This window comes from Lipophrys pholis (assembly GCF_963383615.2).
Source record: "Lipophrys pholis genome assembly, chromosome: 2".
NCBI classification, from domain to species: Eukaryota; Metazoa; Chordata; class Actinopteri; order Blenniiformes; family Blenniidae; genus Lipophrys; species Lipophrys pholis.
The window spans coordinates 34,040,405-34,057,294 of record NC_137636.1 but is presented as its reverse complement, the minus strand read 5'-3'; the positions used below and the strand labels follow the sequence as shown (position 1 = coordinate 34,057,294).

Below are 16,890 nucleotides of genomic sequence, written 5' to 3'. Positions count from 1 at the left end.
ATTTTGGTTCATCAACAACTAAAAACAAAGTACATACTACTGTAAATGAAAGCTTGGATTTTTTAGCCAAAAAATTTGCCTTTTATGGCCTTCATGTGAAAGAAAAGTTTAATCAGCATGTGTTTACATAGGATATCATTGGAAATGGCTTCAGAGCTTCTAAATTATATATCCGATGCAGCTGACTTAGTGTGACAGCGCAGGAGCTCTGCAGCACAATAGTTCATTGGAGCCACCAGCTCCGCGATCGTGTATTAAATTATCTCGTTCCCAGGCGTTATTTTAATTTTTTTCTCTATAACCACTCCGGGCTCCATGTTTGCTGCAGATTTCAGAATGCTGGTTCAACAGCTCTTCCGCCTCGTTGGTAGCGATGACTCCAGCGATAACTTCGCCCCCAGCTGATGGCGTGTCAGGCTCTGCTCTAGCACCCGCTCTAGCCAAGCAATGATGTGGAGCCGGCTTTGCGCCCATTTAGCCTCTGGTAGGCCGGGGCTTTGGCAGTGGAAAGACAAAGAACTGGTGCTAAGTCTGGCCCCGGCTCCGAACTAGCACCTGGTTCTTTCCGGTGGAAAAGCCTCCCTGTCATTCACATCCTGCAATTAAACTAACTAAAAGTGACCAAGTATTTTGTAGGCTCAAAATAAACACGTGTCTCTTTAATGTCTATACAAGTCCTTTTTAAGCCTAAATTGATGCCAGTGGAACAAATCACATTCTGACCAGCTGGTACTTGTTCTGCAATGAGGGAAAACTACAACTTACAACCTGGAAACCTGTGAACCTGTAAAGTGAACTCTGACCCAAAGTCATTTCTAGTTTACAATACTCAAAAAGAATAAATATGACTAAAGCGCCTCAAAACATCCATCAGATGACTCGTTAACTCAGAGTTCAGGATTACACTGAGAGATTGCTTTAATGATTATACAAAAGAAGACCGTGCTTGTCGCTGTGAGGAGGATAGATTTACTATCATGTCATTGTGACTGGCATCATAAATAACATCTTCGCTTTGTAATCTGCAGATTTCAACCACAATCAAATGAGGCCAAGTTATCAGGAGAATCATTCAAAGCCATCAACAGCAAGAAAACAAAGCACAAGACCACAAGAGAGGAAGCAGAAGCGACCCCATGATTAAGGATGATTAAGTTGCACTTATGAAAAAGGAAAATGAAAAAAAGATTTCAAAAGTAAAATATGACTCTGACGTCATGCAAACATGTGACACGGTTATATTTATACATGCACTCACTAAAATATTCAACATTTTCAGGTGTTTCCAGGAGGTAGGGCATGAATTTTAATTACATATGAATAATATAGTTACAATCTGCTTTCTCTTGATGGCACACACCTAACACGCAGTTCCTCATCTTTTCCATTCATAAGAAACATTACAGTGACTGGAGGATGCTAAAATCTGAGTGCTGGAGGCCTGTAGGAAGGTTTCAAAATGTATGAAAAGATAAGCAGAGTCGGGAGAAAATAAAACAAAAAACAAACCTGCACTAAACAAATGAACACACTTGTTGAAACCTCGACCGATACTAATTCTGAAAAACAAAGCTAATGTTCAGTCAGGAGGAGAGTAGGGAACTTAACTGCAGGAATGAAAGTGAAGAGGGCTCCTAAAACACAGCGCTGTGTGGATGATCGGCCAAAATGATATTTATGTGAAACAGCGTTCTCATGTGGACAGGCCCCGAGTCTCTCCCTGCTCCAAGTCCGTCCGATCAGCTGATTACTGTGAGCGTCACACACGGTCGAGCCTAGGCTACATGCAGCTCTGCTGCCCCATGGTCTCTCAGCCAGTCAATAATTGGTTAGAGCTTTCACGATTTGACAAGTTTGAATGTCTCAACCGTATCAAAAACCCTTGGAAGCATTCACCTCCTTTGCTCTGTGAACCCCGAGGAGGTAGGAGCTGCACAGCATGTGAGCCAAGATGGCTAACAGCTACAACTGGAGTCCTGAACCCGAAGCCACAACTCCACCAGGAACCAGAGGCCAGCACACAGTGTTCCACCAGGAACTAGAGGCCAGCACACAGCGCTCCACCAGGAACCAGGAACCAGAGGCCAGCACACAGCACTCCACCAGGAACCAGGAACCAAGAACCAGAGGCCAGCACCCAGCGCTCCACCAGGAACCAGAGGCCAGCACACAGTGCTCCACCAGGAACCAGGAACCAGAGGCCAGCACTCCACCAGGAACCAGGAACCAGAGGCCAGCACTCCACCAGGAACCAGGAACCAGAGGCCAGCACCCAGTGCTCCACCAGGAACCAGAGGCCAGCACCCAGCGCTCCACGCTCCAAGCACCACTGTCATGTAAACACCCAAAATGCTACAAAAGATTAGTTTTTTCACTTGAAAACATTACTTCAGCACATTCAGAGGATGGCTGGACGACCCTCTGGTGGGCAGGTTTCCGTCTGCGGGCCTTATGTTTGACTCCACTGATTTACAGGTTTCCTTTGTCATTGTTTTGATCACTACCAATGAAAATCATGTCCAGAAATTTGCCTTCTGCTCTGTGGACTGTTGCTATAGTGACGATAACAAAGATGTGAGGAGCAGTGAAATGCTTTTGCTGCTGTATCCTGAGTGACACGAGCAGGTGAAAGCTAGATTGCAGACCAGGCCAGCCCAGAGCACCGGCTCAGACTGCTGTTCACTTCATGTCTGGCACCACCAACAAACACTGAAGAAAGCAGTCGGTGCAGCAAGACAACCGTTAGCCGCAGGGGGAAGATTCAGACAGGATGACACTGTAGGTACACGTAGAAAACGTTGCCCTGGCAATCCACTAAAATAGAAGCCTTCTTTTTCCTCCAGCAGAAATGGACGGATCGGTGCAGTTTTTGTCAAACTTTAAATGAACATTAAATGAAGAAAAAAAAGAACTAAGACTCAATTAGTAATGCTCTTACTGGAACCAAATAATAGTAGTCTATACAGGAGAGCCAGCAAGCAGATAAACACAGACATCTTTACCTCACTTTAATAAAACTTCATAGTGAGTGAAATTCTCTGCTGTAAATTCTCACGATAAAAACCTTTTGATGTACGTTTCCCTGAGATATTGATATTTAAAAAAAAAAAAGAAAAACAAAAGGTAAGAGTGACCTGTGACGACTGAACTCTGGCATTTTTGTTAAAGTCATTCCATTGAGTACCTACTACTTAGTGCCTTTTCTTGACCTTCAGTAACTGAGTGCATCCATCTTTGACTAACAGTGAACTAATATGACACCTATTTAAAGAGTATCCTCGGAGGTACAATCAATTCACTTCTATTGCACATTTTCACCACTTCAGCAGTCTCAAAGTGCTTTCAAACCACATTGTCACACCAGTAGTGCAGAGCAAGGTGCTCAAGAGCCCGGGCAGGTTTTCACGCCGCTCCACTGACAAATTGTGGATGGTACCGAAAAGTACCGATGGTACCGTTAAGCAACGGTAACGATTTTCTGTCACCTCTCCGTTGGGCACAACGGAATGGGCCCCATAAAGAGGAGCAACAACGCAGCCGTCTGCTGATTGGTCAGTGACGACCGTCATTCTCGACAAACCCGTAATATTCAAAAAGTTCATCTACAGTAAACCCTGCCGTTCACATGTGCCGCTTTGTGCATGCTTGTTTTGTTAACTCGATATATTTAAATGTCGGTGCGCTACACAACACCCCGGTCTTCCGACGAGGTGCAGACGCTCCTTCTCCAGAACAGAACAGAAGATTCTGCGAGAGCTGGACGCTGCTGTTCAGAATGAGAACGTTTTCCGCACAACTTAATGGACGGCTGCCTGAGCTATGGCCGCAACATACGCGTTGGTCCCACAACTATGGCTGCATAATGATATTAGATACCTGCAGCGTTAACAACTCTGCCTACATTTTCACCGTACTCTCTGTGGTGGGACAGTACAACAGAGTTGCATCTGGGTGTGCATTGCTTTACTGTGCCGTCCCGCTCCGCTCCAGCACATACTGCGCAATGGTGCAGAGGCTTTCAGTTCCTGTTGTTACCTCCACAAGCACACAGTTGATTATGAGCTGTGGAATCTGAACTAAATGAGGCCACATCCATAACAGCCAAAACAATCTTTTTTCTCCCCGGGGTTCTCCAAAAAAATTCCGTCCAAACGGCACTATGAACACGGCTCAACACGAGGCTTCAGGGCATGTAGTACGCATGCTAGGCCTTTAGGGGCGCTGTGACTCACCAAACACACCAAAATCGAAGAATAAGACCTGGAGCACATAGAAATTTAGATGTAGACTCCTGCTCATAAACCTCTATACAACTCTTGAGTTCTATAGGTCTATGGCCCTTCTCCTCCTGTGGCTACTGTTAGCATCAGTTGCTTCTGCAGATCCACAGGAGCTTGAGTGTTGTGGTTATTTGATGACCTTGCGGACCACAGTGGGGAGGAGAGGGGGACGATTACGTAATTTTTTTTCACAGATGATGGTCTTTACCGTCCACCTCAGAAGGTACACGTCCTGGGTTTTAGAATTTCCTCACTCTGGGACCCGTGTTTAAAAATCAAACATTTTCGCGCTTCTAAAACGACGCTGTATGAATGATCGGACAAAACCGGCTCCTTTACGTGAATCGGCGTTCTCGTGTGGACGGCCCCTGACTCTCCGTTTGCATTCAGGTCCATTAGTCAGAACTGATAATGATCAAAGAGTCCGCTGTGTATTCTTCTCACAGCTAATGTCACAATGTGATCATTCTGTATATTAACATAAACATTTTAGTTCAGGGGCCACATACAGACCAGTATCATCCTGAGTGGTATTGACCAGTAAAACAGTGCTATGATAACCCTTAAATTAAACTTTTAAGTTATTCTTTGTTGTAATGCAGAGTATACATTGGGATTTCATCAGACACCGACAATCTTCATTTATCATGATATAAAAATCATGCATGTGGAGTCTGACTCTCAGGAATCTGCCGGCTGCACTTCACCGCAGGGGGCCATACGGCACTGGCCTCCCATTCTCAGGAGTCAGAGACATATCTGTGAGGTCGCCAACATGATCAGAGGTGGTTGGTGAGTCCCGACAGGGACTGCCCTTTTCTCTGAACGGCCCAGCAGAAGAACTGGAAGTTCACATCTTGTTTTGATCTGTGGACTTCAGAGGAAGCAGGCTGCAATCCAGCATTAGCCCAGGATGGCCAACAGAGCAGAGGCCTGACCAACCGGAGGTCTCAAATCCTCTCTTGTCCTCACCAAGAGGGTTCCCTACAACTTAAATATTAATTCATATTCCAAATGAATTGTTTAGTATATCTTATGAGGCTGATATAACCAAAATGGTTGTCATTTCCTGTTAAATAGGTGGTGCCCCATTTTATCTGCTGCATATCAGATTCAAAACGATTAATAATTATCTTTGAGAATTATTAATCATGATTGATAACCAAACTGCCCAAAACCCAATATTACTGCGGATCCAAATGAGGTAAGAAATCCCTACAACATGACGAAAATGTCTATACTTTCACAAAACCAAACAATTCTTACTGAAAATTACTCCAATCTCAACATAAAGTCAATATTAATGAAACCTCCTGCTGCAAAATCCAGTGGAATGTCCAGAAAGCTTCTCCAACAGCTGTTGCATTATGGGTGTTGAAGCTATTTTGATAGCAACCAGGCAACCAGCTTGCTTTCATGGCAGCGTCACTGATGTCTCAGCTTGGATTTCAGTGTTGTGTTGTGTTGCTACTCGTAAGAGATATGTTTAAAAAAAATGTTTTCTTTGACATTTTTACCATTTGCTTGGTGGTTTGGCCAGATTAGAGCCTCTTGCAGGCCGGTTCTGGCCCACAGGCTTAATGATTGACACAGCCAGTCAAATCTCTCAGTACAAAAGTTGACGTGAAGGTAAACATTCTTTGGTTTTTCAGACTCTCAATGGAGCTGTACAACATGGTGTGCGACAACACACTAAAATAATTTTTAAGTAGAAGTGATCACTCTTGCAGACAGACTCAAACCATGAGCATCACATGGAGACTTTGTGATGTGATTATCACTGCTTATCAAGACAAGAAGCAGACACCACGTCCATCACCTCTGATTCAGAGGAGGTTGAATCTGTGCAGTCAAACATTTTGTTTATGAAATCTACATCACTGTGATGAGTAAAGAAGTTCTAAATCATACCAATCAGGTCTGTGTTGGCATCATCGCCATGTTCATGTAAACATAGACATGAATGGAGCCTCAGCGTTGCAGCAGCAGCTGACGTGATCGCAGCTGCTGCTATGGACTCCTCAAACATCAGACACAATCCGATAGTGGTCGCGGGCTTCCGACCGATACTTCGGCCGTCCTACAACTGTTCACAAAGCCTGACCGATTTGAGGTGCGACCGTGGATTTTACTACCAATTCTCCCACGATCCGATCTTTCATCTCAGACAGGCAAAGATCGCGGCCAGCTTTAAGGCCCCCACAAAAACTTTCAAACTAAGTCTCAAAGAGTGAATGAAAGCAGCTTTGGAGATGGTAATCACAGAGACGTTCCAATTTCTGACTTCTGATTAATGGGAGATGATAGCAGATAGTTTATCAATATGAGAGGAGACGGCTGATCAATATAAACTGTGCTGGACGAATGGCAGACAAACTACAAGGACTCAGTCACATTAATGAGGACTCAGCGGCGCTGAATAACGACTTACCTTGTCTCCTGAAATCAGTGATGCAAATCAGATAGATTAGAAGTAAACTTACTGTGACTGCCTCCTGCAGTTTTCCGAATCGGACTGTGCCGTTTAACATCCTGCTGATGAATCTGTGCTTGTCTTGCTGCAGGGTGGAGGCCTGAGGAGACGGACAGGGAGGACGGGGGGTTACTCATCTACCACACAGATGGGCGAGAACACAATCAACAAGGTGGATCAAAACCAGGGAGATCATGAACTAGACCAGAAGGGAAACAGGCTGACGGACATTTTATTATGAGATTTGATCCAGTGAGAGATTTCAGCTCCTCTGGATTGCAGTCAGACAGATGGGTCTTTTCTATACTCCACAGTAAAGAACAGTTCACCTGAAGACATCCAAGTTTTAAAAAGCAAAATAAAAGACTTACATATTAAGTCAGGATTTTAATTCAATTATTTTAGATCTTATTCTGTAATTCATTTAGTCATTGATCTAATTATTCATTCATTTATTCATTTCTATGAAGTCAGATCAGATACATGTTTTTACGTTATTTCTTTTAAATCTATTTCAGGGATTATATTTTTAATTTATTGTTATCCATTATACTTTTTAATTCCATTTTAACAACACAATAACACTGGCAGGACAAGATTAAACACACAACAATTTTCACTCACAGTTGTAACATTACAATTACTAAACTACAGTAAACTAAACCAACTAACTAACTAGACTAACTAAACCACTAAAAACACAACAGAACTCAGTTACTAACAACACTACAAGACTATTATCGCCTGCAATAACAGCAGTTACAGTCCCAACAACCTAAACTCCCATGGTGCATTGCAGCACAACAGTTCATTCCCTGCAATGGACTCGGTGGTCGGTACACTGTTATTTGACAGGTAGACGCAGTTTCATATCAAAGAATGTCAGAGTTTAGTCTTAAAAACATGGAGATGGTGCCTGACACTAGAGGCTGGTCTTCTTTGGCTCTTTCAGGGAAACTCACAGCTTCTGACCATCGACCATCTTGACTTCTAGATTGACAGTTTCACTGCCATTGCAGTTTAATTTGTAAAGTTGTTCATTTCATCAAGAACTACTTTGAGATTTAAATCCTATTGTCCTTCATAAACTCCTCATGAGAGACCATTCTCCTGCTGTCAAGAATTTACTTTTACGGAGTACATTTTATATGTGCTACTTTTTAATTGTACTTGAGGAAAATTGTATCAAAGTAATTGCACTTTTACTCCAGTAGAATATTTCTGTACTCTTTGTATGTATGTGTATGTTTGTAGTGTGTTTGTAATCTAAAACCAGTTTTTATTTCAGCGAGATAGCAAACAGAAAATGCTTGCCTGAGCAGAATTCTAGCAGAAGCCTTGTATACTGCCTAAAATATACTTTTCTGTTCTGTGTGCGATGGAAATGTTTCTGCTTGGATGAGAAAGGCTGTGCCAACACAACCTGAGTGCACATTCAGACACAAAACTTTCTCTTATTGTGTCTTAAGCCGCGGTCTCATCGCACTACGTGCCGAAGCGGGAGGTTACGGTACAGCAAAACGCACCCAGGCCCAACTCTGTCACGCGTCCCGCCACGGAAAGTGCGGTTAAAACGTAGGCGGGGTTGTGAACGACGCGGGGACGTGTCGGGCGAAGAACGTGGAAGCGGCCAGCGGCAACTCTGCAGCCGTCCAAGTAAAAGCCGGGAGCCTCGTTCTCTGTGACACGACACAAACTTTCTCCTTGTGAACAGCAGCATCCAGCTCCGCAGAATCTCCTCCTGTTACTGAGAGGAGTGTCTGCACCTCGTTGAAAGACCGCGATGTTGTGTAGCACGCCGACGTCTCAAAAAACCCAGTTAACCAAACAACCAGTGAGCACAAAGCGGCGCATGTAAACAACAATGGAGGGTTTACAGCCGATGAAACATTTAAATATTGCGGGAAAGTCCAGAGTGACGTTCATCACTACCAATCAGCAGACTTGTACTTTGCCAATCTTTCCTGTTTGACTGTGAAAAATATTCTTCCCTGTCACACTGTTCCACTGTTATTGCGCTATTGTGCAGTGTGTTGTTTATTATAGTCGTTGGTTAAATAAAGATGTAGAAGCTTCATTGGGCTTGTCACAGGTTATTTTGTTTTAAAGCTTTCGGTCTGAACTTCAGCTCTGATTAAATCTTGCTTATTGGCAAAAATAATGTCCCAGTTGTCCGGAAGGACTCTGAGCCAAGGTCACAATGAATCTGTTCCGGATTAGTTGTACTTTCTGGTTCAATTTGTTATTGAGCAGCAGTGCAAAGCAGCCCGTTTATTATACATGAGATGATCCTCACTGTCAGTCTGAATAGGACACAGATCCTAGTTTGTGTAAAACGATTCATCCTCCTTCATTGTAGGAGGCAAATTGAGGTTGTTATATGACCACGGGGTGGCGCTGTGTGTATATAAGGGAAGGTTTCCTGTCATGGAGCTGGTGAATGCTGACCCGGAAGGGCAAACAGGTTTTGACTGCTGTCAACTCTTGTCATCATTGTTACTTTACCGCCGCAACTCAAATGGTTTTGTGGAATCACTGGACAGGCAAGTCGATGTACATGCTTTATGGACCCTATAAAGGATTGGTGTGGCACAGTGAAGCATTATGTGACCATGTGTTGAACAACATGCAGCGATCGCAGTGGTACGCAGAGGACCGAACAGCGCATCAGCCACACTAAACTGGGATCAGCGTTCCCCCATTTCATGGGTGTCTGAAGACAGCAGCTGGAGCTGGACTGATAATTCTTCTAGTGACAAACAGTGCAACCCTGCATAGTGTGATGGAGGTTGGCTGTGTGGGCGGAGCCTGTTTCTGTATGTCACAGGTGATCCCTGATTGGTTCAAGGAACGCTCAACAGGTGACTGGAGAGGCAATCCGTCCCATTTATAGCTTATTTGTTTATTTCTGCAAGTTTGTGTAGTTCATGTTTTGTTTCCTGATGTTTTAAAGCCACTTTTCTTCATCATCATGGTTTTGTGCTATTGAGGAATCTATTTATGTCAAATAAAAAACATTGTTTTTGTTATTCCTGCTCCTGCTTTTCATTCATTGTTATGCTCTTTTGAGCCAGCCAAAACAAGCAGAGCTTGTTCATCGGTCCAAACAAATGAACTGATTCGCTGAAAGAACGCTGATGGGCTGGCATGGCTTCATGCTTCTCGTTACACCACCCCCTACAGGTTTGGCATGCTCATAGTAGCTCTGAAGCAGTCGTACATGCAGTCCGTGATGTTTATTTTGTAAACGATTAGGTGTAAATTAAGATTTATTTGTGAACGTAGAGGGGGAAACATCCTTTGTGTAAAAACCCAGGGACGTGTAAACGTGGCCTCAGATGAACTGGTCAGTGTGTTTTCAGTGTCGGTCGTACCATGTGCAGCATGCGGTCCCTCTCATGGGAAATAAGCTCCGCCACAGAAATGACTGAGCTCAGGTAATGTCGAGTCTTCTCCTCCTTCAACACATACTCTTCTTTCTGTTGCGTCAGTGCACTCATCCTCCTCTCAGCCCTCCTGGATAAAGGGACAGAGAAAATTAAACAGTGAGGCAGTGGAGGATGACTAAAAAAAGGATGAAAAGACAGAGAACAAGGTGTAGCAGAGGGGAGGAGGAAGGACGGCAGAGTTAACAACAGGGGAGAAAACACACCGCTGGTTAATCAAACACCTTCCGACAGTCATCACACCCCAGAATGAGAGCCTCCATATTTAACTGAGCACAGGTCTACTGGGAGCAGCTGCAGAAGGTCTGGTCTGACACAATAAATCACAGTGGTCTGATCCTGCTCTGCAGCTTGTCTCTACCACTCATATGAGAAACCCGGCATCTAACGCAGTGATTTCTGTTTGAGCTGTTTAGAAACAGTGGGATGTTTACTACCTGTTTGCTTGTCTGCAGAGCTGCAGCTCAGACTCCACCGTCCTCACACTGACATTCAGGTTGGCTTTGTCCCGAGAAAGACACTGGTTCTCCTCCTGCAGTGTGGACGCTCTGTGGAGCAACTCATCCAGCTTTGTCCTGCTCCTCTTCTGCTGCTCCTCCAGCTCTCTGAGCATCAACACAAGAATTTTCAGCATGTTTTCACACAGACTCAAGGTTTATGTCAACTCACCAATCAGCCAAGGCTGGAAATGCAGATCGTTGCAGGTCGTTTTTATTTCTTTAACCGAGGAACCCTACACCATGTAGGGATTTCTTACAATCATTGTGCCAATTATGTTCCGTTTTGGCAGTTTGTTAATTGATAATGATTAATAATTATCAATGATAGTTATTAATTTTTTTTATTCAAAATTTAATCTGATCTGTATCAGATACCTCTGGAGCACCACCTGTTGAACAGGAAATGATAGCCAGCTCAGTTATATCAGTCTCATTATACTAAACAATTAATTTGGAATTTGAATTAATAGTTAGATTAATTACAATTACCATGATTAACAGAAAAGCTTGTAATGTAATTACTGTTAATTGTTCAACAGATTTAGAGACCACACACTTGATGATGACAAAACACAAATCACACAAGATCTCTGTCTCCTGATTCTATAGTGTGAAGTGTGACTATGGAGCTCACCACACACTGACCGGTTCTTCAGCAGAGTATCAGGCTCTTCACGCTCAGTATTCCAAATCTAGCATAGTCAAACGTGACTCCAGCGTAAACAAACACGACATGTACAGGTAAACAAACATGTCGCCACAAATCAGCCTCAGGCCTATATCATGACTCAGGATTTTCTCTTATGGAGGTAACTTCAGGTTTTGCCCAGGGTTTTCCGTACTGCGAAAACAGATCTCTTGAAAAATGACCGATCTATTTTTGGAATATCCTGATGGGAAACAGGCTCAAAACAAACTGAAGGAAAATATCAAGTTAAAGAAGAGCAGTGAGGAATAATAAAGTAAAACTGAGTGATCAGTGCTGTGCAGGTCCGCTTATATTGTCCATTGAATTAATCTGGTATAATCTCATGAAGTCACTCATTAACAAGTCCGGAACTTTCTGTCTTTGGCTGCAGCAGCAGTGTTGCTTTCAGCTGCTTGGTTTTCATACCGGTACTCATGACGTCACACCCCCTGCTGCTCGGCTCCTCTCGGAGCAGAACACACTACAGGATTTCTCCTCGCAAATATTGAACATGTTCATTATCTACAATCTCTCCTTCAAGACCTTCCGAGCGGATCGGACCAGATAAAATCACTCTGAACTCTCCCCACGCCACAGGAAAATAGACACGATTGTTTTTGCAGACATGAGACAATCGGGGCTTTGCTCCCGATGCTCGGGGGGATATCGGGACAAAAATTAGCCCGATTATCCTGTAGTATGTGCCGGGCTTTACCTAGAGGAGCGCCTGCACCTTGTGTAGTGCCTACAATTCAATAAAGCCAGTTAACAAAACAACCAGTGAGCACAAAGCGGACGGAGTATGTAACCAGTGTTTATACGGCCGATGAGATATTTAAACATTGCAGCTTGTCGAGGGTAACGACTACCAATCAGCAGACGGCTGCGCTGTCGCTCCTTCTTATCAGAGCCCTCTATGTGAATGCGCAGAGATCCTGACAGAAAAACCCTGCATTGCAGATGGACCTGTCCTCACCCCTCCAGGTGCACCTGCCCTCGCCCATAGTGAGCTGGGATTGACTCCAGTGTGTCACGACCCTGCACAGGATGGATGGATGGATGGATGGATGGATGGATGGATGGATGGATGGATGGATGGAGTGTTTACTGCCCAAAACTGTGATACCAGCTTCACGATATCGGTTATCTCTGCTTGTTCAGGATTTCTAAACTGGTTCTCACAAAGTTAAGCTGGTTTATTTTTTTATGTGCTTTGTCAGTAAATTACTCTGGTCACTCCAGTCTGGGATTGAATTATCGTCAATAATCAGGATGTTACATCACAGTGAATCACTAAAAATCTAATATGAAAACATCTGCATGACCTTGACCAATACTGCATATTTTTATATATATTTGAGTTATCTGGTGCTGATGTGTGACTCCTATCATACTATTTGTCCTACAGTTGTATCATCCTCTATAAATCTATTTCAAAAAGTGAAACTATTACTTCCTTTATCTTACACTGACAGCGAGGCTGTGTGTTCTTTCTTTCACGTTCTCTGGCACCAGAGATGTTTTAGTAGTGACGTGTTCATGTTTTTGCTGCAGAGTTGTGAGAAATGAGAGTGAGGTGAGACCTTCGGAGTTTCCCAGTGATGCTGCAGTGCTCGTCCCAGGTGACGGCGTCCTTCATGCGGGTCTGCAGACCCTGAACGTCCTTCATGTATCTCTGCGCCTCCCTCCTGCTCTCCTCCAGCTCCTCCTGCAGACGCTGGTTTTCTGCCTCGAGCATCATCAGTCGCTTGCACATCTTTGTTACTGGACAGAAGGCGTGAAGCGTGAGAAGATTGCTGAGCAGGATTCACAGTTTAGAACATAGCAAAGGAAGCGAGGTCACAGTGTCAGGCTTTGTAACAATGCCTTTCATTTTGCAGCGTTCCAGTCGTCACTACCTTCAGATTTGTGCCGGCTGTGACTGGCCTTGGCCTTCACATGCTGAGCCTCCAGCTGATCCAGCAGAACCTGGTTCTCCTGCAGAACCAGAACAGCCTGCTGCTGAAGTTGATGACTATGGAGAGAAAAAAGGTCGAATCATTTAATAAAGCATTGTGGATGACTAAATACTACATTGTGATATGTGATGTATTGTGGGACCAGTTGATATTGAAGGAACCAAACAACAACTATGGTATGGAAGTATATATAAAATACTGAATGAACTTTATCTCCAGGAGCCACATACGGTCCGGTTTCATCTTGAGTGGGCTGGACCGGTAAAATATTGCTATAATAACATTTAAAGATACACTTGAAAGTTTTTCTTTGTTGTGGCCACAGTGTACATGATGAAACTGTCTATAATTTTACAAGATCATACATGTACTACTGGAAATGAAACGTCAAAAAAAACAAGCTCCTATAAATCATATATAACCACCTTGCTTGATGGTTTGTGGGGACGGTTTTGGCCCGCAGGCCTTTTGTCTGACTGATTTCAGATTCAGATTCAGACGCCTTTATTTATTCCACAAGGGACAATTCATTTGTCGCTCCCAGTTGTACATTCACATGCATGCATTTGGTCATCGCTCATCCAATCTGTCAGGAATTAGTAAGTGACATAGGGAAACGTCAGAACATAAGAAATCAATAAAACCAGAAAGATAAACATTTAGCAAGACAGCACAAGACAGTGAAATGGTAAGAACAGTAATAAAAACCAATAAATAAGACAATAGTAATATCATTCAAGATATTTATTGTAATTTAAATTGATGTGATGTTGAAATAATGAAGTGAAATATGATCCCCTGACTGGATGTATTATTTCTTTGTCAGCACCATGTCCTCAGATTCAGGAGGATTCAAGAGGATTGAGGTTTGAATCTGGCCTGTGTGGACTTTGTTGTCCCTGTGAAGGTTTTCCCTGGACACTTTGTTTCTCCTGCTCAATCCAATCCGGAACATTGTTTTATTGGGGCAAACAGAAATGTGTGTAGATGACAGAGTGTGTGTGAGCTCTGGAGGGATTTGGTGACTATTTGGGGAGCTATCTACTGTCAGTTTGGAAACTCTCCACCAACAGGCTCGCCATGATGCAAGTATACAAGGACATGTTCTCACATTGTGGTGTAGTGGAGTAATCTGACCTCCCTTTATTCTTCTGTCTGCAGTTTACATGTTGCCTTTGTGCCTCAATAGTTTTTCCTGAGTCCTCTGGTTTTCTCCCACAATTCAAAGAAATGCTTGGTGACCAGAAACTGGCCGTGAATATGAGTGTGTGTCCTGTGATGGACTGGTCATCTTTCCAAAGATGAACCTCCCTCCGGATCCTGTGAATGGATGGATGGATGGATGAATGGATGGATGATAATCCTCCATATTATCCAGTAAATTACTGTTTAGGTTAAGGTAGACTAGTTCTGAGTAATCCCACAGCGTAACGTCACTGCCACTAAGCCCAGGTTTTGTCATGATTGACGCAGAGCCAATTGAAAGTGGTGTGTGAATTTGTTTTTTACATCACACTACAACAGAGATGTATTGAAGCTGCAGCTCCCAACCTGGTGGGTCATAAGATCACAGTGAGCCTGTCAACATTGATATGAAATGAAAACACAACACAGTATGTGGATTCTAAAGCAGACTTCAGCCTCTGTGTGACTGCCAGAGTGTGAAGTCCACAGTGAAGGTTTGTCGGCTCCTTTAAAAATGACAGGATGCATCATGTCGAGGTTCTAATAAATCAAACCAAACAAGCAGAGGTTCAACCTTGTCAGTCACCTCTGCTGCAGAGGCCAAAGTCAACGTGACCATCACATAGTTCTCCTCTGATGGGTTGAAGTTTGAATAACAGGCACAATAATGAAGCCAATAAAAGAGACATGTGATTTTCACGACACCAGGAGAAGTGCTAACGCGGCTGAAAAAACACAGTTTTGGTATTTTTATCTCTTACCAGTCCTTCTGACTGACAACTCCACTCTTTGAAAGCTCATCGTGCAGTTTCTCGTTTTCTTTGATCACTTCTTCCACTCGAACGCGCAGCCTCTTCACCTCTTCCTGAAACACAGACACCTGTCAAGAAGGGAGCGTGCCACGGTAAAAACAGGAGAATCTAAAATTAAATGTGGTCTCTGTAGTGGAGAGGAGGACTCCCCCTGTGGAAACACCACCTGGTGCTACGCCCACCAAGCCGGCCTGGCCTTTCTCACAGGAATTGTTACAACTCTGTAACGGAGGCGGGTCGCCTCGCTGCACAAAGAGCTGCGGAGTGGAGACTCATCACTGGCAACTTAATTACCTTGTGTGTTAAACCGCATGCTTTCCTGCTTCTCATTTGTCTGATATCAGCAGAAAGTCTGCTATGTAATTTAAAATATCAGCCTAACAGCACATGATTCCACCAACGACGGCTCAAATACACTAAACATGCAACAGTGTGTTCTGGTACAGCATGTTAATCTGCAACAATAACAACAACATACTCCAAACCTGAAAACAAACAGCTAAACAAATGCTGATCATCACATTAACTACACAGTGTGGAGCAGGTTTTCAGGGCAGCACAGTAAAGTTTAAACTGAACTGCTGGCTGAATTCAGGGAAATGTCGCCCACAACCAGTAAACCAGCTTTTCATACCAATTGTGTCCTGGAGGAGTTAGCTGGGTCTGGACTGTGTGACATGAAGCACAAAAGCCTCCAGGCTGGAGCCGTGGCTGGTTCCTAATGTCCTCATGTTTTAGAAAGAAATAAAGTAAAATAAAAACCGTCAAAACCAGACTAAAGAGCTTCTTTACCAATATTACAACAAATCAGTTCACCTGAAGCCAGAAAACATCTTCAAACACACAAAGGACGAAAACACAGCTCACAAAGCTCCACTAAGACTTTAACCAGATTTACTAAAACTGTGCTTTATGTTGCAGTCATGACATTTTCTAATTACAATTGCTTGCAGTATTGGTCTGTTTGGCTTTTTCAACTTGACTTGTGTTCTTGCTGTTAATTTCTCTCCACATTTCAAACTGACAGGTGAATAATCAGATATTCTATTTCCTTTAAGTAGTTTTCATTTCATTTATTAATTAATTTGAATAGGACAGTGCATATTGATGAACAGACAACCAGTGCTGTAAATATGCCAGATTTAGCTCAGAGCTCATTTCCATCTGCAGTACCATGGGGTAAAAGCGTACCACCAAATACTAACATACATAGTTGCTATAATACATGTAAAACATACCACACTCTAGTAAACACACCACCTAACAATACATATATGACATAACACACGAGGAAGCATGTCTTTCCCTAAAGTGTTAAAGTTAGGTGCCTTATCACATCTTCCACTTTTACCCATACATCCCTCCCTCCCCCTCACTCTCATTCACACTGACCTACTCATGATAAAAACTTCAAATAAAGTGATATATGTCCCTATGTCCCTGTGTACTGAACCGCCTCCTAGTGGTCAGACGTTTGCTGACTGAGAAGACATGTTTTAAGTTGTTTCTTGAATGAGACATAGGTGGTGCTTTCTCTAACGGTCACTG

The 16,890-nt window shown here is 43.3% G+C and overlaps 1 protein-coding gene across 1 annotated transcript in view; it reads right to left on the bottom strand.

Annotated features, from left to right (window-relative positions):
* Window positions 1-16,890, bottom strand: part of cep89 (centrosomal protein 89) — a gene marked incomplete at its 5' end in the record, with an annotated part of 61,276 nt that overhangs the window by 33,612 nt on the left and 10,774 nt on the right. Inside the window, 6 exons of the mRNA XM_080458090.1 lie at window positions 6,764-6,853; window positions 10,128-10,269; window positions 10,637-10,804; window positions 12,971-13,151; window positions 13,286-13,401; window positions 15,292-15,395. Of these exons, the coding sequence (XP_080314216.1) occupies window positions 6,764-6,853; window positions 10,128-10,269; window positions 10,637-10,804; window positions 12,971-13,151; window positions 13,286-13,401; window positions 15,292-15,395 (801 nt within the window). The remainder of the gene's footprint in view (window positions 1-6,763; window positions 6,854-10,127; window positions 10,270-10,636; window positions 10,805-12,970; window positions 13,152-13,285; window positions 13,402-15,291; window positions 15,396-16,890) is intronic.